The sequence below is a fragment of the Rhinopithecus roxellana genome, chromosome 14 (assembly GCF_007565055.1).
Source record: "Rhinopithecus roxellana isolate Shanxi Qingling chromosome 14, ASM756505v1, whole genome shotgun sequence".
Taxonomy (NCBI): Eukaryota; Metazoa; Chordata; class Mammalia; order Primates; family Cercopithecidae; genus Rhinopithecus; species Rhinopithecus roxellana.
In genome coordinates, this window is record NC_044562.1 from 36,252,775 (window position 1) to 36,276,344 (window position 23,570).

Genomic DNA, 23,570 nt, shown 5'->3' on the forward strand with positions numbered 1-23,570 from the left:
ATTACATGCAGTCATTATTTAATACTGCATCTTTATATGTCTTTACATTTCTTATTTATTTATTTATTTATGTATTATTATACTTTAAGTTCTAGGGTACATGTGCATAACGTGCAGGTTTGTTACATATGTGTACTTGTGCCATGTTGGTGTGCTGCACCCATCAACTCGTCAGCACCCATCAATTCATCATTTATATCATGTATAACTCCCAATGCAATCCCTCCCCCCTACCCCCTCCCCATAATAGTCCCCAGTGTGTGATGTTCCCCTTCCCGAGTCCAAGTGATCTCATTGTTCAGTTCCCACCTATGAGTGAGAACATGCGGTGTTTGGTTTTCTGTTTTTGTGATAGTTTGCTAAGAATGATGGTTTCCAGCTGCATCCATGTCCCTACAAAGGACGCAAACTCATCCTTTTTTATGGCTGCATAGTATTCCATGGTGTATATGTGCCACATTTTCTTAATCCAGTCTGTCACAGATGGACATTTGGGTTGATTCCAAGTCTTTGCTATTGGGACACCCCGTTCTTCATCTTCATATCTCCCATATTATATTCCATTACGTACTGCACAGAATAGGAACTCTATAAGTGTCTACTAAATTGGGGTGCATTGCATAATTTTAAGTGGTTTATCCAAGTTTTAAAGTTGAACATTCCTTTTGGTGTAAGAATTAATAGTAAGAGGCAGAACAGAGAATTGCCATACTGAAAATAAAGTATATCCCTCTAGTACCCAACACCAGCTTTGAAACACAGTTAATGTTCCCTAAATTATGTAAATTTTTTTCAGATTAAACACCTACTGCACTGAATACATTTTTTAAGAGAATGCAATTCTTGAAAAATAAGTGTTTTCAGTCAAAAAAGATTTGGGCAAGACAGGATAGTAACATCTACCCAAATCCATCAACAGTCCTAGGAAAAAAAAAAAATGCCCAAAGAAGATTAGTTCTACTGGTATTGAACAGTAAAATTATTATGCTTTAGAATATGAGTTTTCATCTAAATAGGTTTGTATTCTCTATTTCCACAGAGACTTAAACCTGACAAAATGAGCTTAAATTGCATGCAGACATGTATAATGACTTTAGGGATTCTTCGGGTAAGATAAACAAAAATTGTTTCCCATTTTATTTTGGGTAAATAATATGAAGAGCTAATCTTTGAACAAATCAAAAATTAATATAGTTACTCTTTTTTTAATTCTATATCTTGAAGCCAAAGTAACCCAAAGTCAAACTTTTATAGTAGTGTGTACAATAGTTGTTACTGGTGTAACTTTTAAGCAGTTGTTACTGCTGATTCTTTAAAAAATATATGATAAAATGGTTAAGATCAAGAACTGTGGGTTGGGGGGAGACCCAGGATTAAACCTCCTACAGCTTTAGATCTTGATCAAATTACTTATCCTCCAAACCTCTGCTTCATCACGTGCAATGACGATAATTGGAGCATCTATCTGAAAGTTTGCTGTGAGAATGAAAAGATTAAATGATACTAATCATAAAGCATTGTGCCTGAAACAAAGTACTTGATAAATGGCAGCTATAATAATCATCATCATTACTATAAGTTTATCCAGTTGTAATCATTTTAGCTACCTACCAAAAATACGTATTCTTTACAAAGCAGTCTTCTTTCAGCTAGGCGTGGTGGCGTGGGCCTGCCTGTGGTCCCAGCTACTCAGAAGGCTGAGGTGGGAGGATCGCTTGAGCCCAGTAGGTCGAGAATGCAGTGAGCGTGAGATCGCGCCACTGCACTCCAGCCTGGGCGACAGAGTGAGCCTTTGTGTCTAAATAGTTAACTGGACGGGCACGGTGGCTCACGCCTGTAATCGCAACACTTTGAGAGGCCAAGACAGGCAGATCACTTGAAGTCAGGATTTCAAGCCTGGCCAACATGGTGAAACCCCTTCTCTACTAAAAATACAAAAATTAGCCGGGTGTGGTAGCAGGCACCTGTAATCCCAGTTACTCGGGAGGCTGAGACAAGGAGAACCGCTTGAATCTGGGAGGTGGAGGCTGCAGTAAGCCGAGATCGCGCCACTGCACTCCAGCCTGGGCGACAGTGCGAGACTCTGTTTCAAAAATAAAAATAAAAATAATTAGTTAATTAATTCATTAATTTTTTTTAAATGCAATCTTCTTCCAAAGGCGATCACAAGGCTGTTGGAGGGTGGAGCCGCTAAGTCGCCCCCTACCGTGAGGGTGGCTTCGTCCGGGACCATTCCAGAGGCTGTGCCACTGCTGGAGGTGCTCAGCGGGGCCGGGACCTGCTTAGGGCACGGTCCGGGGCGGGCACCGGAGCCCGACTAGGCTGAGCGGCAGGTCCTGACGAAGCCACCCGCGCGGCCCCGCCCGCCTGGCGGGATGAGTGACGGCGGCAACAGGTGCAGAGAGGCGTCCGCGGCTTGTCGGGAGCCCCCGAGTTTGGCGCGTCAGGCCCCAAGAGTCAGAGTTTGACTCTAGAACCTTCTTCGCATTACACCAGTCCTCGGAAGTCGCCCGTCAATCGGCTTCTTCTAGCCCAGTAAAGGCTTAAGGTCACCTCAACCTCTCGAAACCCACCAGTCCCAGAGGCCGACTCTTCAAAAGTGGAGGAGACGGGAAGGCGTGCCGTGCATGGAGCTTTGCCTGACCGCTCGCTCTCTCCTCCCCAGCCGTCTGAGAGCAGGCGAGAGGGGTCCCAGAACAGAGCCCTCGCTCCGCACGCCCCACGCCCGCCCCGCTGTGCCTTGCGCTCTGCCCCTGAGACGCCCCGACTTGGAGTCCCAGAGCCACAGCCGAAACTCGCCCGCCCGCGCCCCTCTCCGGCTTGCGGCGCCCGCCCGCACCGCCGCCTGCCACCCGAGGCGACGCTGTCTGCTTCTCCCCACCCGGCAGGTGGCAGGTTCAGGGCCCGGGTCCGAGCCTGCTCCCCTGCAGCTGCCACCGCCGCCCTCGCCGCCAGGGGGCGAGAGTCCCAGGCAGGACAAGCAGCGCTGCTGCCTTGGCGTGAAGGTGGTTTCAAACTTTAGGCTTCTCTTCCCTACCCTGCGTCTCTGAAGAGCAGAGAGGAAGATGGAAACCGAGTCCGGACAGGTGAGTACGGCGATCAGGGCCCCAGGGCGCGGGGTAGCGGGGAGAAGGAGCAGCGTGGAGCCCGTCCCTAAGGGCCTGGAGGGGCAAGGTGAAGACCCCAAACGCTCGCTATCTGGTTAGGAAGAAACGTGGCCAGGTGCTCCATCGACCGCTGCCAGGAGCCGCCCGCCCGCAGACCTCGTCTGGCTGTGTCATGGGGGTCAGGAAGGCGCCGCTACGGGGCCTGGACTGGGTGTAGACGGGCCAGGGGACCTCAGGCGCGGATGTTTCGGGAGGCGGCGGGCTGCCGGGCACCCAGCGGAGTCCAAGCAGATAAACTGCTTTCCCGCCGAAATTGGGCTAGGCAGCGTCTTTGACGCTCCCTCTGGCCGAACTTCGACCCAGCGGCCCAGAACTAGGAGTTGCCAGGGCGGTCGACGCCTCCACTCCCTGACTGGTCAGCGAGGTCCGGAAGGTCTGAGAGACCTCGCGGGGGCCCGCCTGTGGCCCAGGTGGGATCTGGACACTGAAGCACTGGCTGTGCACCCAAGCCAGTCAGAGCGGACTTGGGGAATCGAAGGAAGACTGCCCACACAGGCCCGAGGCGCAGCGGCAACGTGCCGTCCAGCCCCGCCCCATCCCGCCGCCAGCAGCCAATCAGGGAGCGCCGCGCGAGGGTGGGGACCAGCTGCGCACGAGGCCAGCGGCGGGGTCGGTGCCGTTGAGGGTTCCCGCCACTGCTGCTGGCGGATTTGCGGGGCAAAATTTCTCGCTGGCTGGCCTTCTTTTCCCTCCCGCACTTTGGTGGGGAGGGGGTGGATCCTCGTTTCGGTGCCCAAGTTCACGATGACCCGAGAGAACTCGAGGAAGTTGTCGCCGCGGCCATTTCCCCCAGTGCCGCAACTTGCTGGCCTTGGAGGGGGAGGAGCGCCGAGGCAGTGACTGCGACGGTTAGCCCGCCCGTTCCTGCTGTCTTCCTTTGCAAAATAGATGCTAGATCTCGAGGTTGACTCAAGGGGAGGAGCCAGTGAGGGCACATTGCTTTGGAGGAGAAGTTTAATAAACTCTCTAGTGCTGGAAGTTTTAGCAAACGGAGGAGACTTCAGACCCGACAACAGTCCCCTTCTAGGTGCTTCCGTAACACGTGCGGAATTTATTGCTAGTTAGAATTTGAGGCTTTCTTTGTTGTTTAACTCAATGCATCACTAATTGTTAATAATGAACTTAGATGTTGCCTCTACCTGAGCCTTGCTATTGCTAACATTAAAATATTTTGTAGGCCTGGCGCGGTGGCTCACGCCTGTAATCCCAACACATTGGGAAGCTGAGGCGAGCGGATCACGAGGTCAGGAGATCGAGACCATCCTGTCCAACATGGTGAAACTCTGTGTCTACTAAAAATACAAAAAAATTAGTGCACTCCTGTAGTCCCAGCTACTCGGGAGGCTGAGGCAGAAGAATCTCTTGAACCGGGGAGGCAGAGGTTGCAGTGAGCCGAAATCACGCCACTGCACTCCAGCCTGGCATCAGAGCGAGACTCCGTCTCAAATATATATATATACACATATACAGATATACATATGTGTGTATATATATATGTAGTAGACTGCTGTTATACTGTATTCTTTTGCCTTCAGCCTATTTGGCATATCGTGAGCAGGTCTCTCCTGAAGAAATGATTCACTTTTATTCATTCAACAGATATTCATTGAGCACCTGCTGTGTACTGTCAGTACTTTAGATGCTGCCGTGAAAAAAGCAAAACTCCTGCCCTAGTGCATTACATAATAGTGGAGACAGATAATGGACATAATAAGTAAATTATATCGTATGTTAGAAAATGATGAGGGAGAAAAATTAAGCAAAGCGAGCCCACATTAGAGCAGGAGCCTTAGAGAGTGGAGGAGAGTGAAGTGAATTGAGTGTGAAAGGTTTTTCTTTTCTCAGGGAGTATCCTTTAGTTTCTCGAGATTGGAAATAAAGCACTGTTTACTTCCGTTCATTTCATCCTTCCCTCGATGAAATATACTGGGGTTTGTCTTTTACTTAAATTTGCGAACAAATTAGTACATCTTATTTTCAATAAGAGAATTTCATGAAGAATGATTTTTTTTTAATTTAGCAAATAGGTAATTTTGACACTGTAAACAAATGGGCAGAAAGATAAGATTACATCTACTAGAGCTGTTATATTATTTCTAGCGATACAAAATCCACAGTCGAAAAATACTAAGCATTCCAGAATTACCCATTCTGAGCATTATATCCTACTGAGCAAAGTGACTGATGTCACAAATAACCTCCAAGTGCCCAGAGAGAAAGTTGTTAAGATTAGATTCCCAGTTTCTTTCACTGGAAACTACAACATAGTAATTATTAAATGTGGTGGCTTTTCCGTGTTTTAAAAGAAGTATTTACGTATTCCCTTATTAGGAGTATGTACTTCCTTAAGGCTGGATGGGGAAGAGAGCCCATAAGATCCAGCCTATAGCCCAATTGCCACTCCTGCCCTAGTCATTTCTCTGTACATCTTGCAAAGATTAATTGAGGGATTGTGATTGTATTGACCAGAGAAGAAAGAACACAAATTTGAAAAAGAACAACTCTATTACCTGAGCTGGAAATTCATTTTCATGTGTTTGTTTCTCAGAGAATTGGAATTATGAACTTCAAGATTTGTTATTTTCTTTTTCTTTCTTTTTGAGACGGGGTCTCGCTTTGTTGCCCAGGCTGGGGTTGAACTCCTGACCTCAAGCAATCCTCCTGCCTCAGCCTCCCAAGCAGCTGGGATTACAGGCACAAGCCACAACACCCAGTTTACTTCGAGTTTTTTGAAGCACACATTTAGGATATTAGACTGTCTCAGAAGTGTGTTTAGTGTTTCCAGATGGAAAATAATTCACCAGTTCTTGAACTGGTTTCTCTTCTACATGATTCTCAAGTCCTGGTTTTCTTTCAGTTATACCTTAAAAGTCTATTATTTTACCATTCTGCAAAGGCTTATACATTTATATATGTTTATTAAAATTTAAATTAGATCCTCTAACTTATCGTTGTGAACATATGGATATGTACTGAGCTAATTCTTTGGAATAAACATTTATGAGCTATAAGTATATAATTTTTAACAAAATCAGTCCAATCTTCAAATTGACAAGTGCATTTAAAATTTTGACCTTCAGGCTGAAAATGGTGAATGTGAATGTTAGAGTTTATTAACTTGTCAATGACCGTTAGTTAAAGACCACCAGGAACACATGCGTCATTTAGTGAACTTGGGTCTGTTAGTCGTTCAAACAAGGGAAAACAGAAACCATGGGGCCTCTCAATTAGAAGGTGTTAGAACTCATAGGATATAGGCTTGTGTTGAGCAATTTTTAGAGAGGGTTTAAGGAAGCAAGGCTTTACTCTGGAATGTATATCGTCAGGAAATGGTAGTAATTCTGTGATTGGATATGTTAACTTTTATCTAAAAGGAAAGAAAAATGGATCGATGCCAAAACTATAACTGATAAAGAAGGAGCAGTCACTCATATCAGCCAGAATGGAGGGATGTTTGGTTATTATTGTGATTTGGGCAATGCCTTTGTTTTAGTCAGCCTTCAAACATGATTGTGGAGTGGTCTTGTTTTTAATCTTAATCCATCAGAGTCACAGGGTGACTTTGTCTGATGTTAGTGTTCTGTTAATGAGAGAACACCACAGCCTAGCTGTGAGTGCCAGGCCAACTCCTAACAACACCAGGGCCTAGCTGATTGTGTCAGGCTGGGACTGTTTTTCTCTTTCTCAAACATCTTCATGAGTTTAATATTCCCCTTAATAATTAAGTAATCAGTTTGATAATATAAGCATTTTAAATAATGTACTTAATATTTAAAATCTCTATAATGGAGTAGATTCTGTGTTTCCTAGTTCTGTTGCTCTAAAAAGCTCTTAGCTCTAATTATAATTTTTATAATATTAAAAGTAAAGCCTAGAATATTATATTTTACCTAAATGACTCATCTTTTTGAAAGATATGTGTTTTCAGTCTGCATCAAAAGCAGACTGCATTATACCCAGTGCAAAAAGTGTAAAAGAATTTTATTTTACAGCAAACATCAGACCAGATGCAAACAGATTCATTATCTCCATCCCCTAATCCTGTGTCGCCTGTGCCTTTGAATAACCCAACAAGTGCCCCAAGATATGGAACAGTGATCCCTAATCGCATCTTTGTAGGAGGAATTGACTTTAAGGTACCTATTTATGCATGCAGTAAAGTGTATTTTTTCATTAGAAGTCTTTATTTCTCAGAAATTGTTTCTTTGTGCAGCTATAAAATCATAACATATTTGCATAATGATTAATAGATTTGGATTACTTTATTATAAAGAATCTTTCAAACCAACATGTAGGTTACATAAAGTATAAAAACTGTTCAATGTCAAATACAAGGAAATTGAGCCTCATTGACTTGCTGTAGGCTCCTAGCCAGTCACATAGTGACAGAGTGAGACTAGAAGCCTCGTTTTCTGTCTCGTAGCTCCACACTCTTCCATACCAGAACTAATTATACTTTCTTGCCTATACTCCAATAGCCAAAATAATGAATGATTATAATTTTCAAAAGAGACTCAATTCTTTAAAAACTTAGTTTTATGAAATACTATTTCTTTATCCCAACTCTTATCTCAGATTCCTGAGCAACCTCCTAGGTGTCTATTCTTTGCAAAGCACTTTCTATGTTAGAGTTTAGGATTTGATTACCAAAAAAGTCCTGTGTCCTTGTCAAAATAAAGCATCTTAAAAATAATATATTTAAGCAGAAAAAAATAACTATTCGGTACTAGACTTAGTACCTGGGTGCCGAAATAATCTGTACAACAAACCCCCATGACGATTTATCTTTATAACAAATCTGCACGTGTACCCCGAACCTAAAATAAAAGTTTTTTAAAAAGTAATATATTTACATCATGTAATCAGCCATTCCACTCTTTCAAGGAAGCATAGTTCATGAGATGATGTGCAGTGCCCCTCACCCCGCAAGAGTAAACACCTACAAGAAAGGCATGCATAGGTATTGTAAGTGGAATACTCTTACTTTCAAATGGATATATGGAAGGACTTCCAAGACTCTATTTTACATATTAGAAATTATAGGGAGTTATTTTTTACAAAAAAAAAAACTTTCCTTATGCCATTAGGTGTGATATTTGACATTTGTAACTCACTATTTCCATATAGTCAATCTGTTACAATTTGGGTGGAATTTCTTTTTTCCTGCACAAGAGAAATGTTACGCTTAGTGTATTTGCCAAAACAATGAGTCTTAAACAAGTGTATGATTGTTTCACTAAAAATAAAGTAAGAAAAATTATTTCTTATAAAATATTTATTTTTAGAAAGGTTTTCTGTATCTGTGGAAAATACTGACGGCTGGCAGAAATGTTCAATTTGGGAATTCATTTATATTACAATAGCTTAGCATGTTTTTAAAAATAAGTTATCAATAAATATAAATATTTGTATGGCCAAGTTATTTGAGGTTACTGAAGCCCATCAGCTGCAGCATGAACTTTGGAGACGGTTGTTATAAGGCAGCCATAGCTTTACGGTAACTGCTAGGGCTCCCTCCTGTATGCTTATACCTTTTTCAAAACCACAGATAAAGTCCAGCAAGGAAATAATTTACTGTAATAGCAAGTAGTCACAGACTTTTTGACCTTTCATTTTTAGAAGCGAACAGACTATCTCTCTTAATGCTTACTTTTCTTGACTGTCCCTTTGTCATTGAAGAAGTGGAGCTACAAAATTGAGCTAGTGATTATTCTACCAGAGAATAGTTGGAATTAATTTGTATTCAAATATCTAGTAACAATTCTTATTCTAGCATTGATTTCATTTTCTGTTAACTGAAATAAAAGGCATTCAGTTTTTCTTAGATTGAATCAGTATTTGTCATTACCCAGCTTAGCAGGCTTTATGTTACCAACTAAAAACCAATAGTGTATGTGAGTAGTGAGGTGACAGTTGAACTCAAAAGGCATAGCTCTGCACTAAGGCATGTCTTTTTCTGGTGTATATAAAGAAATTTTATTCTAGAGAAAAGTTACTCTTGTCGACAAACAGTTACAGCTAAACCAGAAAATGAAATTGCAATGAATTTAATGTCAGTATTCTGAGAAAAGGTGATATGAGTCTATTATCAGACTATTTTGATTAGAAAAACAGATATGCCAAAACCATCTTTGTAGATACCTTGTATGTTTTAAATGTAATTATGATTCCAATTTTTATTTTACTACCAAAACAATGTCTGAATTTAGCTGAAATGTATATTGAGTACAGATAAGGAATCTAATAACTCTAAAAATTATAGTCACTCCATTGTTCTCACAGTTGAGTTGAAGCACTTTTGGAAATACATTCCTTTCCTAAAACTGACTTAGGAAAGGAGTTCCTGAGACTACTGATTAAAATAGAATGATTGGTGTAGGCCAACACAACCTAGTTCCACTGCCATGACTGTCTCTGAGCCACAAGAGCCAATAGTAATATACCCTTACTATGGAAATAGCATTCCTAATCCAAATTGTTTTTTAAAAAACTGGCCAGCTAGCGAACAAGAATCATTTAAAGATTTCTTTAAATAATGAGCTTTGTAGTTTTAAAATAATTCAGCTTACATTTTTATTGACATACAGTAATTTAACAACATAGCTATTGTATAAAGCAAGGTATTTATATTGATTTTAATCACCTGGTGGTTTATGCACTGTTTTGTGCATGAGAGGCATTTTTCATGCATCTTATCTATAACTTTTTCTGTCTCCAGAGCAAGCATGAGAATTATTCATCTTTTATCAACTAAAAAATGTTTTTTAATGTTTTCTTTTTATGCCATTAGACAAATGAAAGTGATTTAAGAAAATTTTTTTCCCAGTATGGGTCTGTGAAAGAAGTGAAGATTGTAAATGACAGAGCTGGAGTATCCAAAGGGTTAGTATCACTATAGATTGTCTATAGAATTAACAACTCTATCTTCATTGGATTACTAGGTTTTGTATGCCAGTTTACTTTGGTTCCATTTTCCAGCGGAGACTATCATGCCCTCTTCTTTCCTCCTACCTTTTGATTTCCTATTTTGTTTGTGTGTGTGTGTGTGTGTGTGTGTGTGTGTGTGTGTGTGTGTGTGTGTATTTTGGAGGGAGGAGACACTGTAGTATTTCTTAATTTGTTGGGAAGTTATTCCTACCTGGGTGGAGGGACCATTCACTGTTAGGTAGCAAGCACTTTATGTGAGTAGCAGATGTACATTAGCTGAGGAATGAGAAGCTAAAGGAATCAGATTCTTTTGGAATTGTATCCCTGCTTTAGGCTATAGAGAGCTTTATTTGAAAACAGCTGACACCAAGAAATGTCTGTAGGTTGTGCCTCAGAGACCTAATTGGGGGACCAATATGAGAAATATAATTCTAGTGAGAATGATTTTGAATTACCCTATCAATGATAAGGAAAATGAGAAGAAAGCAATAAACTGTGTCTTTAAATGTATAGAGCTGTTTCAGTGGATTGTTATGTGTACAAAGCCCAATTTCAGGAAAAAAAAAAAAGGTAGCTTGCATAGTACACTCACTTAAGGAGTTGGAATGCAAAGTTAAAAGAAAATAGATAAGGCAGTAAAGTATTGTATTTATTTTCTTGAAAGACCCATATTTATAGGCATAAGAAAAGGGACCCATTGCGGTGATATTAGTGAGAAACAACATTCGACAGATGGATACTCTGGAAGAGATGGGATTCTACAGAAAGGTTATTTTTAAATAAATGAGATACTTCCTCAGAATGCCAAACAGTATTAAGATGAAGTGAGATTTTACCTCTTTTGTTTTACTAACAGAATTTGCAATGTTTTGGTAATATCCATTTTTTAATCATTGAAAAACATACATGGAAATGTAAACTGTATTTTATGCCTTTTCCACTGGGTGGTGTGTGTGTTCTACCAAAAAAAAAAAATAGTGTAAAAATAATTCCTTAACTCTTTTAATATTTGGGCAAATAGATAAAGAGAAATTCCTTTGTTTAAAAGAAGAAACTTGGTATATGATTCAGTAATTATGAATTGAAGAAAATAGTGAAGATATTTAGCATTACTCAGAAGAGTTTCCTTAAGTTATCTAAATGGCAATTATGTTTTGAGAGATACACTTTTTCTTTCTTTTGTTACTTTTTCTCTACCTATTTTGGCTTTTTGGACATGAAGCACATTATGTGTATTTGTATCTTGAACATTATATGAATTGTGTTTGAAGTTAATTATGTATGAAAAACAGATATGAAATCTGCATTGTACATATTTTTAATTGATATTGTTTGGGAAATATACTAATAATTACATTATCAGTTATATGTGCTAATAATAATAACTAAATAATACATTTACATAGCCATTCACCAATATAAGAAATTTTATTGTGTTGAAATGTTTAATTTTTTAGTTATTTTTCAACTTTGATTTCTCTTAGCCAAACTTCTATTAGTTTAATAGATTATTGCTCTGGATTGAAATTTATTGCATCCCAATTTTTAAGCCACAGCATGAATCTCTTGTGCTTTTCTTTCTTACATATAGCTGAGGGCTGAAGCTGTTTCAGGATCTCAGGGTTTTTTTTTCTTTTAGTTCCCTGACCAAGGGAGGTGACAGTGTTAAACTGTGAGTGATTCTTCTAAGATTCCCATGCTAGTGCAGCATAGAAAGATGCCTACTCCTACAGTGGCCCATTATTTAAAAGCAAAATTTTAAAACATTTTAATATAATTAATATAACATTCTAAGAAAATGATTAATTAGTAATAATTAATGCATTTATTTAGGTATGGTTTCGTCACTTTTGAAACACAAGAAGATGCACAAAAAATTTTACAAGAGGTATGATTTTTTGGTGTATTTAACTTCATTTCTGGAACTTTTGTATTTGAAACTAATCTTTTCAGGGTTCGAATACAGTAATCAATTGCTTTTTTAAAAAGGTTTTCATCTTAAGATTGGCATTGGTCTGTAGGAAACTTGATCTGCAGAAGAGCAAATTCCAAAATCATTACGAGTATGGTTGTGAAACTGTAATATAATGTTTCGCTTTATTTACTTAAACTAAGAACTTGGGGATATGTCTTTTGCAAAGTGTTAATAGCATTTTGAATGTTTAAAAAACACTACAAATGTGGATTCCAACAGTGAGGTTATCTGAGATGATTTCCCTCCTGTGAAAAACATTATATAAACTAAGAATATTCACAGAAAAAGCCTATAGCCAGCAATTCAGTGTGATAACTTTAAGTTAAGGCAAATATAACATTTAACTGTTTTAGAAAAAAAGTAGAATTTGAATTATATGTTATTAAAATCATATACAGTAAATTCTTGTTATTTGTGGCAGTTATGTTCTCTGTCATTGCTAGGAACACTGAATTAGCAAATGCTGAACTACTCTTTCTAGGGGAAACACAAGGTAAGGTTCCCAAGAACCTCTGGTCACAATATTGCCATCAACCTATCAATATATAACCTTGTTTTTTGTGTTTTTCCATTTAAAGGCATCATATATAACAGATTACTGGTTCATTAACATTGAAGCCGTGGCCAATAGCACTATAATTCATGCTTGAATTAAGTACATCTAATATATATCTTCTCCATAAGGCCTATGACAGTCTTCTTGTGCTAGCCAGCACTTCAGCAATGCACATGGGGGCCATTTTAAATAGCACAATCACCAACAAAAAAGCACAAAAATGGAGAAAGCATGCCACTAAATAGAAAGCTCTCTCTTAGAGTATGAGCACTGGAACAAGAAGAAAGAATATCGCCTTATGTGACCTCAGCTGGGAGCATGTGCATCAGGCTACTCAAATTTTCTGCCACTCTGCACGTGTCCACTAATAACCTCAAAATTGCCACAAATATTAATTTTAGGATTACAAATAAATTTTAGCAAATAGGTAAATTCACAAATACAGAATCCATGAGTAATGAGGATTGACTGTGTTACAAATGGGGAATTGCGGTCACACCTAGATCTATTTCAGTCTGAAGACTGCTCTTTCCCACTATTCCTTGCTAATTTCAAAGAATGTTATAGTCTGAATTTTTGAAATTCTTTCTAACTGATTTTTCCTTATTTATAAATAATAGTGCTAAAATAGTAAAATAATTTCCTTTTTCTTTATTTTAGGCTGAAAAACTTAATTACAAGGATAAGAAGCTGAACATTGGTCCAGCAATAAGAAAACAACAAGTAGGGATCCCTCGTATGTATTGAAAACTAATGTATTTTTAAATATTTTTGCTTGGTTCTTTTTTGAAATATAAGACTTTTTATAGAACTTTATTAAAAGATCATGTTTCTTTCATTTAATAGTTATTTTAGCAAAGTTGGTGGAAAAACTGAGTATTTTTTGCCACAAAATAATGTATCTCAATTTTTTTGGTTGGGAAAAAACTTTATATACATAAAGATGCTTAAGTATATTCTGTGTAGTTATACCATTAAAGGAACAATCTTTCATGATGAAAATATAATTTAAAATAGCAAAAGTAATTAGAAGTACTTTAATAATTTAGACTTACTAATGAGAAAAAATTTAATTAGAAAGTAATTTAAAATTAATCAGAGTAAAAATATTGAAAGTGAAAACGTAGAACTAATACCAGAAACTCGCTGCATGCTATGTACTGTGACCCAGCCAGGTGTGTCATAATTTTCAGGGAGACAATCCCTAAAGCTTTAGGAATTAGCTAAGTTATGTATCTACTTTCCTCAAATTTCTCCAATGCTTTCAATTCTATTTTTCTTTCCTCACTCTTTCTATTTATTAAGTTAGGCATCTTCATAGTTAACTTTTTACCTTTAATGTTTATTAAAATTCCAAACAGTCTTTGACTAGAAGGAGAAATGTGATGTAAAATTAATAACTAACTTATTTTCTCTTGGCCACATCCTAGTGTCTACGGGAATGTTTAAAACATTTGGTAATTATTATATATAATCTGTTAACAAATTAATAGATTGTATTCATTTGGACTGTTATGCTTTTGACTTAGAAACAATAAATATTCAGTTAATACAGTTGCCGCAACTACAACAAATTAAGAGATTAATTTTGACTTAGTATTTGTTAATTTAGGAGACAAAGTATCCTCAGTAGGTTAATACAAAATGGAATGCACTAAATATGGCAGAATGCTGAATATTTTCAGATTATTGTTGTTACTTGCAAAGATTAAGCTAGAACATATAGTAACAGTCCTTTAGCCCATTATCACCAGCAATATGTACTAAATAGTAATGTTCATAGTATGATCTACCAGTTGCTGAAATAGAAAATAAATCAGCACTGTGCTGAATGCTTTCAAATATACTAACTGTTTTTTCAAAACTGCTTAGTGGAAGGGTCAATGTTATGGGTTTTCATTTAATCTTCATAGAACCCCATGCCATATTATTATATCTATTTTTGTAAATAGAAAATTCAATCCCAAAAAGGTAAAGTCATTGTTTTAAAAATGTTTCTGCTGAAATACTTGTAGAAGAGAGTTAATCTTGGCATGTTGTGGTTCCTAACCCACTGCAGCATACGGGAATTGCAAATTTTCTTTAAAGTCTCACGATTTATGTAAAAACATATGCATAATTTGCATTCTGTTCCATAATATCATATTGTTTATTTGAATATAAAAATGTTTCCCAAAAACAATTGAACAAAACTGATTCTGTAGGAAGATTACTATGTTCAGCCTCTGCTTTTTCATATCTCCTGCATCCCTTATCCAACTTTGAGAAATGTGGGGTTAAATAGCCTAATGGTGAGTGGTGGCATTAGCCTTCAAATGCAGGACTGTTTGATTCCAAAGTTCTTTTGACTTTTCTGCAAAGAAAAATAGGTATTAAAAGTACATTTACAAATAAGGGATTCTTATCTTAGTTTTTTCTTAGATCTGTCATTTCTTTCCATCTCCATTACCAACACCCGAGTCCCAGCTAACCACTTTGCTTACCTTAATTCCTGGAAAATCGTCCTAAGTGGTCTCTCTGAATCCAATCTTTCTCCCTTCTAATCCATCATTCACAAGGAAGCCGGAGTGATCTTTCAAAAGTGCACCTCTTATTGTCTTATGCTCAGCTTATTTTGAGGTATTCTTCCCTTTTCTTTCCATGCTTTAGCCATCTAGCCTTCTTTCAGTTCCAGAACATACTATACTCCTGTTCTCAGAATCTAATATACTGTTTTCTTTACCTAGAATGTTCTTTGCCATCCAATTCATTCTTTAGAGCTTAGCTGAAACATCATTTCATCACAAATGTTCCATATATATGTATATATAGTGATTTTTATATATGTTTTGTATATATAATAATTGAAATGTTCAGTATCATGCCCTATACTGCCTCATGTATTTATCAAAATTGTATTTAATTAATTAATTGTGTAATCAAGTAATTACTATCTTCCCTACCAGACCTAACTTCTTTGAAGATACAGACCATCTCATGTCTAATTTTTTTATTTTTTGCTGTATCACTAGGGCCCAGTTCAATGCCTTGAGATAGTATGCACTGAAAATTTATTTATTTAGCGAGTAAAGCATGGTTCATGTTCTTTGAATAATGAACCATTATTGAATAATGAACCATTATCATTATCTTTGAATAATAGTTGAATAACTTTTGGGGGGAATCCATGGACCTCCAGAATTGCATGTAAAATTGTGTTTGACTGTATATATATCTGAGGAAAAGGTCCCTGGTTTTCATCGGATTCTCAAAAAGATCTAATTAAGAACCATTAAAATAAATAATAACAATACTAGATCAAATGCAGTGAAAATATAAAAGCTGAGGAGCGATAGTATTACTTAAAGTGGTAGGCCCGTGCTATTTGAAGTGTGGTTTGCAAACAGTGTCAGTTCATTGGAAGCTGTCAAAATGCAAATTCTTAGGCCCTGTCCCAGATTTACTGACTCAAAATCTCTGAAGATAAGTCCCTGGAATTTGCATTTTAATAAACAATTTAGGTGATTCTAATTTATGTGAAACTTTGAGAAGCACTAGTACAGGTGGAAGAAGAATTGTCAGTTTCACTAATTTATATAACCTTGCTGGTTAAGACCCTAATCTAATTTGGCTAATTTAACTTTTAAAGTCTCCTCCATGACCAAAAAAAAAAAAAATGTATATTATTTATTGTTTTTTGGTTTGTGGTGGGGGTTTATATAACTTGGCCTGGGAAAAGAGATGGGGACCCCAGACTAGCCACATGAAGACTTGAGGTCATGTTTGCAACAGCAGCAGTTGTAGCAAAGGGAGACTAGATAGAGAATAGATCATAGAAAAGAGAGATAAAAGAGAGCCACAGCATGAATGAATGTTTGCTGGTAGGATATCCAAAGAATTAGTAGGGTGGAACCAAAATGTCTTCAGGAAAGTAGAATCTTCTCCAACTCTACTGCTTCCATCATCTTTGAACTTTCAGAAATAAAAGGTCTAACCAAGACCTTAGGAACTTTACTATAGTGTATGTAGTCTTAAAGTAATTATACATGATTTATATTTGTACAAATAATTACTTTGCTGATGATAATCTAAATTGTTAAGCTCTGTGTAGCATCCTGGTGTTGGAATCTGAATTGATACATATTTAGTATTTCTTATTAGCATTGTTTATCTTTTCTTTTAATCATCTTAAACTAAAAGCTTTAAGGTATTGAGTTTAAAAATACATGCTTCAAAGATACTTTGACATAAGGAATTTTTTTAAAATACCTGTGACATTCCATTTTTACCATAGCTACATAGGTATATTAAGATAAATATTTTTCTGAAGTGTTTAGAAACTACATTTTTAACAGTTAAAGTGAACATTTTAATTATTATTATTTAATCTTTGCTTTAGGTTCTAGTATAATGCCAGCAGCTGGAACAATGTATCTAACAACTTCAACTGGATATCCTTATACTTACCATAATGGCGTTGCTTATTTTCATACTCCAGAAGTAACTTCTGTCCCACCACCTTGGTCTGTAAGTAATTTCATTTAAAAAGGATTTCCACCTATTACTTATCGATTTTTTAATGTTTGTTTTATTTCTGAAATATTTCAACTACAGATAATTATAAATAATAACACACGTCAACCAAATTTAATAGACATCAACATTTTGCAACATTTACTTAAGTTCTTAAAATGGGGAGTAAAGTAAAACAGCTTCAGGTCAATTCTCCTTACCCCCACTTCCTTACCCTCTTTCCTGTTCAGAAGTAAGCAGAATATCTTTCCTATTCATTTCATATATTTTTACCACAAATATATGTATTCATAAATGACATTTAGTATTGTTTTAGTGGTTTTTAAACACTGTATAAATAGTCTGGTTTTTTCACTCAGCATTATATTTTTGAGATCAAACCATGTTTATCTCTTTTTAGATTATATCACATTGGTCCTTGAATATGTAGTTCACCTATTTTAATATTTTATAATATTTCATTGTATGAGTGTATTACAATTTTTTATATTCCTCTATTGATGGACATTTTAAGTTTTTTCTACAAACAAAATTACATTGAATACCCAGATCTTGTATGTATTATGTGAGGGTTTTTCTGGGGCAGTGGTTTTCTAAGGTTTTACTTATTATGTAAATTATCTCTGAATTTTTTTGAAATATTATGAAAACAGTCACTCATTTTTAAGTTGATATCTGAAGTTTATTATAAGTTTAAATAGTTTAGGAATATTGTATATTGTAGGTTTATATATTTTCATCAAAACTTTGTATCTGTAGATTTAGCTTACTTAATAGTGGAAAGTGTCTGCTCTATAACTCAGTTAACAAAGCCAGTCAAACAAATGAAACTACTGAATAAAACTTTCTTTTAGAAAATTCCGACTTTATTTTTAAACTCAAATAAATGAATTAATATGTATCCATGTGACCATCAGCTAATTTAAGTTTGTTCCCTAGATGAAATAAGTATCATCTCCCCTTTAATACTTCTTATGCAAGCTCTTTCTATTTCGCCTTCTCTCATTTCTCAGGGCATTGCCCTCTTGAGTTGTATATTTGTTTGATGCCCTGTTGGTATTTACATTCCTGAATAAAGCATTATAGCAAGATCCGGAAGGAGTGAGAAATATACCTTTCTTTAGGGAAGGAAAAAGGTGATGGTGAAAGGAGAGATTTTAAAAGAAGAATACATATTACACAGACACAGTCACAGGCAGATCACATCAGAAAGGAGTACATATGAAGTTTAGAATCTGAAAATTGGTACTCTTAAAAGTTATTCATGCCCATGTATTTATTACTGGAAAATTTTTGTGCTTCCCTAATGTACCTTGGCCTAGGCTAGGATATATACATAGAATTTCACATTCATGAAATATGCATATCTTTGACTAGATGTTGCCAAAGAGCTTTTGAAAGTGTACATTCTAGCCAACAGTTTATGACAGCCCCATTTTTCCATAATCTGCCAACCCTTAAAATTACCAGATTTTTACATTTATGTCAATATTATTTTATGCAGTAATATTTTGTTTTACTTTTATTTGCCTAACTTGTAGTAACATTGAACATATTTTCATATATTTATTGGCCATTCTGCTTTATTCTGTGAACTGCCTGTTCATATCCATTGTCCATTTTTCTGTTGGGGTGATTTGTTTTTATCTTGAGTTCGTTACATGAATTTTGTGGGTTGCCAATATCTTCTTCCAATTTGTGGCTTGTTCATTAACTCTTTTTGATTTTTTTCTCATAAAAATTTTATGATTTTTTTTGGTCTTTTTTTACCAGATTTTCTTCCTCTTTTTTTATTTTTTATTTTTTCTTATACTTTAAGTTCTAGAGTACATGTGCACAACGTGCAGGTCTGATACATAGGTATACATGTGCCATGTTGGTTTGCTGCAAAAACTCGTCATTTACATTAGGTATTTCTCCTAATGCTATCCCTCCCCCAGCTTCCCACCCCCCAATAGGCCCTGGGGTGTGATGTTCCCCACCCTGTGTCCAAGTGTTTTCATTGTTCAATTCCCACCTATGAGTGAGAATATGCGGTGTTTGGTTTTCTGTCTTTGTGATAGTTTGCTGAGAATGATAGTTTCCGGCTTCATCCATGTCCCTGCAAAGGACATGAATTCATCCTTTTTTATGGCTGCATAGTATTCCATGGTGTATATGTGCCACATTTTCTTAATCCAGTCTGTCACTGATGGACATTTGGGCTGGTTCCAAGTCTTTGCTATTGTGAATAGTGCCACAATAAACGTATGTGTGTATATGTCTTTGTAGTAGCATGATTTATAAACCTTTGGGTATATATGCAGTAATGGGATTGCTGAGTCAAATGATATTTCTAGTTCTATATCCTTGAGGAATCGCCACACTGTCTTCCACAATGGTTGAACTAGTTTACACTCCCACCAACAGTGTAAAAGCGTTCCTATTTCTCCACATCCTCTCCAGCATCTGTTGTTTCCTGACTTTTTAATGATCGCCATGCTAACGGGCATGAGGGTATCTCATTGTGGTTTTGATTTGCATTTTCTGATGACCAGTGGTGATGAGTATTTTTTCATGTGTCTGTTGGCTGCATAAATGTCTTCTTTTGAGAAGTGTCTGTTCATGTTCTTTGCCCACTTTTTGATGGGATCGTTTGTTTTTTTCTTGTAAATTTGTTTGAGTTCTTTGTAGAATCTAGATATTAGCCCTTTGTCAGATGGGTAGACTGCAAAAATTTTCTCCCATTCTGTAGGTTGCCTGTTCACTCTGATGGCAGTTTCTTTTGCTGTGCAGAAGTTCTTTAGTGTAATTAGATCCCATTTGTCAATTTTGGCTTTTGTTGCCATTGCTTTTGGTGTTTTAGTTATGAAGTCCTTGCCCATGCCTATGTCCTGAATGGTATTGCCTAGGTTTTCTTCTAGGGTTTTTATGGTTTGAGGTCTAACATTTAAGTCTTTAATCCATCTTGAATTAATTTTTGTATAAGGAGTAAGGAAGGGATCCAGTTTCAGCTTTCTACACATGGCTAGCCAGTTTTCCCAGCACCATTTATTAAATAGGGAATCCTTTTCCCATTGCTTGTTTTTGTCAGGTTTGTCAAAGAGCAGATGGTTGTAGATGTATGGTGTTATTTCTGAGGCCTCTGTTCTGTTCCATTGGTCTATATCTCTATTTTGGCACCAGTACCATGCTGTTTTGGTTACTGTAGCCTTGTAGTATAGTTTGATGTCCAGTAGTGTGATGCCTCCAGCTTTGTTCTTTTCACTTAGGATTGTCTTGGCAATGCAGGCTCTTTTTTGGTTCCATATGAACTTTAAAGTAGTTTTCTCCAATTCTGTGAAGAAAGTCTTTGGGAGCTTGATGGGGTTGGCATTGAATCTATAAATTACCTTGGGCAGTGTGGCCATTTTCACAATATTGATTCTTCCTATCCATGAGCATGGAATGTTCTTCCATTTGTTTGTGTCCTCTCATATTTCCTTGAGCAGTGGTTTGTCGTTCTCCTTGAAGAGGTCCTTCACATCCCTTATAAGTTGGATTCCTAGGTATTTTATTCTCTTTGTAGCAATTGTGAATGGGAGTTCACTCACGATTTGGCTCTCTGTTTGTCTGTTATTGGTGTACAGGAATGCTTGTGATTTTTGCACATTGATTTTGTATCCTGAGACTTTGCTGAAGTTGCTTATCAGCTTAAGGAGATTTTTGGGCTGAGACGATGGAGTTTTCTAAATATACAATCATGTCATCTGCAAACAGGGACAACTTGACTTCCTTTTTTCCTCATTGAATACCCTTTATTTCTTTTCTTGCCTGATTGCCCTGGCCAGAACTTCCAATACTATGTTGAACAGGAGTGATGAGAGAGGGCTATATGCAAATAAACTAGAAAATCTAGAAGAAATGGATAAATTCCTGGACATATACACCCTCCCAAGACTAAACCAGGAAGAAGTTGAATCTCTGAATAGACCAATAACAAGATCTGAAATTGAGGCAATAATTAATAGCCTACCAACCAAAAAAAGTCCAGGACCAGACGGATTCACAGCCGAATTCTACCAGAGGTACAAAGAGGAGTTGGTACCATTCCTTCTGAAGCTATTTCAATCAATAGATAAACAGGGAATGCTCCCTAACTGATTTTATGAGGCCAGCATCATCCTGATACCAAAGCCTGGCAGAGAGACAACAAAAAAAGAGAATTTTAGACCAATATCCCTGATAAACATCAATGCAAAAATCCTCAATAAAATACTGGCAAACTGAACCCAGCAGCACATCAAAAAGCTTATCCACCACGATCAAGTCGGTTTCATCCCTGGGATGCAAGGCTGGTTCATATGCAAATCAATAAACATAATCCATCACATAAACAGAACCAATGACAAACCCCACATGATTAATCTCAGTAGAAGCAGAAAAGGCCTTCGACAAAATTCAACAGCCCTTCGTGCTAAAAACTGTCGATAAACTAGGTATTGATGGAATGTATCTCAAAATAATAAGAGCTATTTATGACAAACCCACAGCCAGTATCATACTGGATGGGCAAAATATGGACGCATTCCCTTTGAAAACTGGCACAAGATTTTTTCATCTTTTTTAGTTTTTTTTTTTTCCTACAAGAATATATTCTATTTTTTTATTTTTAAAGCTATAATATTGCTACTTTTCACTTCTGGATCTTAAATCTTGAATTTATGTATTGACTATTCCATCTATTTCCTACTATTTTGAAATTAATCCTCTGCCAAATACTAAGTTTCCGTGTGTGTGGGTCTTTTTTCTGCTATTTTGTTCCATTGGTGTATTTGTTCACCTTGCCCAGTTCTAATTATTTTGACTTTATAAAGAATCTTGAAATCTTAAAGTACATTGTTCTACTTCAGGAGTTTCTCATCTATCCTTATGTCTTTGTGTTAATAGGTATACATTTTGTAATTCAGCTTGTTTAGTTCAGTGAAAAACTCGTTTTTCTGCTAGAATTGCATTAAATAGTGTGAATAACTTGGGACATTTCAGTATTTTAAAATACTGAATCTTCCTATCCATGAGCATGATACATCTCTCCATTTATTTGTCTTATTTTACTTCTATCCATAAAAAAGTTTTCTTTCTCCGTAAAAAAGCTTGACACATCTTTTGTTGAACTTATTCTTAGTAGACCATAGTTTTGTCGATTTGATGAATGCTGTTTTTTAAATAACATTTCCTAGTAGATTGTAGCTGGTGTATAGTAATGCTCTTGATTTTTCAATATTGATATTCTATCAGTAACCCTGCCAAACTCTCATTTACACAATTATTTATAATTCAGTATACTTCTATTTCTTTCACTTCTTCTTTTCCTGGAGTTTTTGTACTGACGGTGTCTCTGCTACAGTATTGATGTAGTGAAAACATCATGACCTTGCTCTTGAAAAGGAGCAAATTCAGTGATTCACCATTAAGCTTTACATGTATGCATGCATAGACATACGCATGTATATATGCACGCATAGACATACGCATGTATATATGCACGCATACACATACACATGTATATATGCACGCATACACATACGCATGTATATATGCACATATATACATACGTATATAGACACACACACGTGTGCATACTTTGTAAGTGGGAAGATACTCTTAACCAGCTTTCTCACTCTTAGCACCGTTGACATTTTGAGCCAGATGATTTCTTTGTTGTGAAGGACTGTCCTGTGCACTGTAGGATGTTTAGAAGTATCCCTAGGCTCCCCATAGTTATGACAATCAAAAATGTCTTCCCAACATTGCCAGATGTTCCCTAGAGGACAAAATCACTCATGGTTGAGAATTACTGCCCTAAATCAATTAAGGAAGCTATTTTCTACTATGTTTGCTAAGAGTTTTTAATCATAAAAAGGTATGGAATTTTAACAAATGCATTTTCTGTCTCTGTTGAAATTACCATTTTTTCTCCTTTAATCTATTAATATAGCAAATTACATTATTATTTTCTAATGTTAATCTATGATACAGTTTTATTAGCATACCATAGTCTGTGAATTGTACAAAACTATGATACTTTTCCTCAGTTTTGGGGGTGCAAACATTAAAACAAAACAATATAAGATAGATCCCACATTACACACTGAATTTTAATTGCTATATTAGAGCCAGTTTTACTATCTGGCAATATAACTTGCCTGTTTTATTAACAATCTGGTTTTAAGTAATCTGTTTTGGGGCTTACTCTTTCACTTTGAATAATCAAGTGTTACCTGTACTTTTTTTACACACGGATTTTTCAATTATAAGTTTGTCAAACTATTAACTCATTTAAATGTCAAATTACTAAAATAAAAATAAAATATCTTTGCTTTAATTATAGGTATAACAAAGGAATAGAACATTGGTTATTTGTAACTAGTGGGAAAATTAGATATGACTATTCATTCAGTTGTAAATACTATTA

At 36.7% G+C, this 23,570-nt stretch overlaps 1 protein-coding gene and 1 long non-coding RNA gene across 5 annotated transcripts in view; one reads left to right on the forward strand and one right to left on the reverse strand.

Annotated features, from left to right (window-relative positions):
• The first annotated feature begins 2,489 nt into the window (after positions 1–2,489).
• The window catches only part of BOLL (boule homolog, RNA binding protein), a 61,746-nt gene continuing 40,665 nt past the window's right edge, over positions 2,490–23,570 (forward strand). The window contains exons 1-6 of one of the 4 annotated variants that reach the window (XM_010381634.2): positions 2,490–3,086; positions 7,160–7,303; positions 9,958–10,049; positions 11,928–11,982; positions 13,286–13,361; positions 17,004–17,131. In XM_010381634.2, coding sequence (XP_010379936.1) covers positions 3,066–3,086; positions 7,160–7,303; positions 9,958–10,049; positions 11,928–11,982; positions 13,286–13,361; positions 17,004–17,131 — 516 coding nt within the window. In that variant the 5' untranslated portion in view covers positions 2,490–3,065. Of the gene's footprint in view, positions 3,087–3,720; positions 4,443–7,159; positions 7,304–9,957; positions 10,050–11,927; positions 11,983–13,285; positions 13,362–17,003; positions 17,132–23,570 lie in introns of those variants that run through there. The other 3 variants (XM_010381636.1, XM_010381635.2, XM_010381637.1) reach the window with 3 other exon arrangements.
• Positions 14,199–17,132, reverse strand: LOC104676753. Its single transcript, XR_749955.2, has 2 exons — positions 17,072–17,132; positions 14,199–14,978 (listed from the first exon to the last, which is right to left on the reverse strand). It is a non-coding gene; the product is annotated as an uncharacterized LOC104676753 (long non-coding RNA).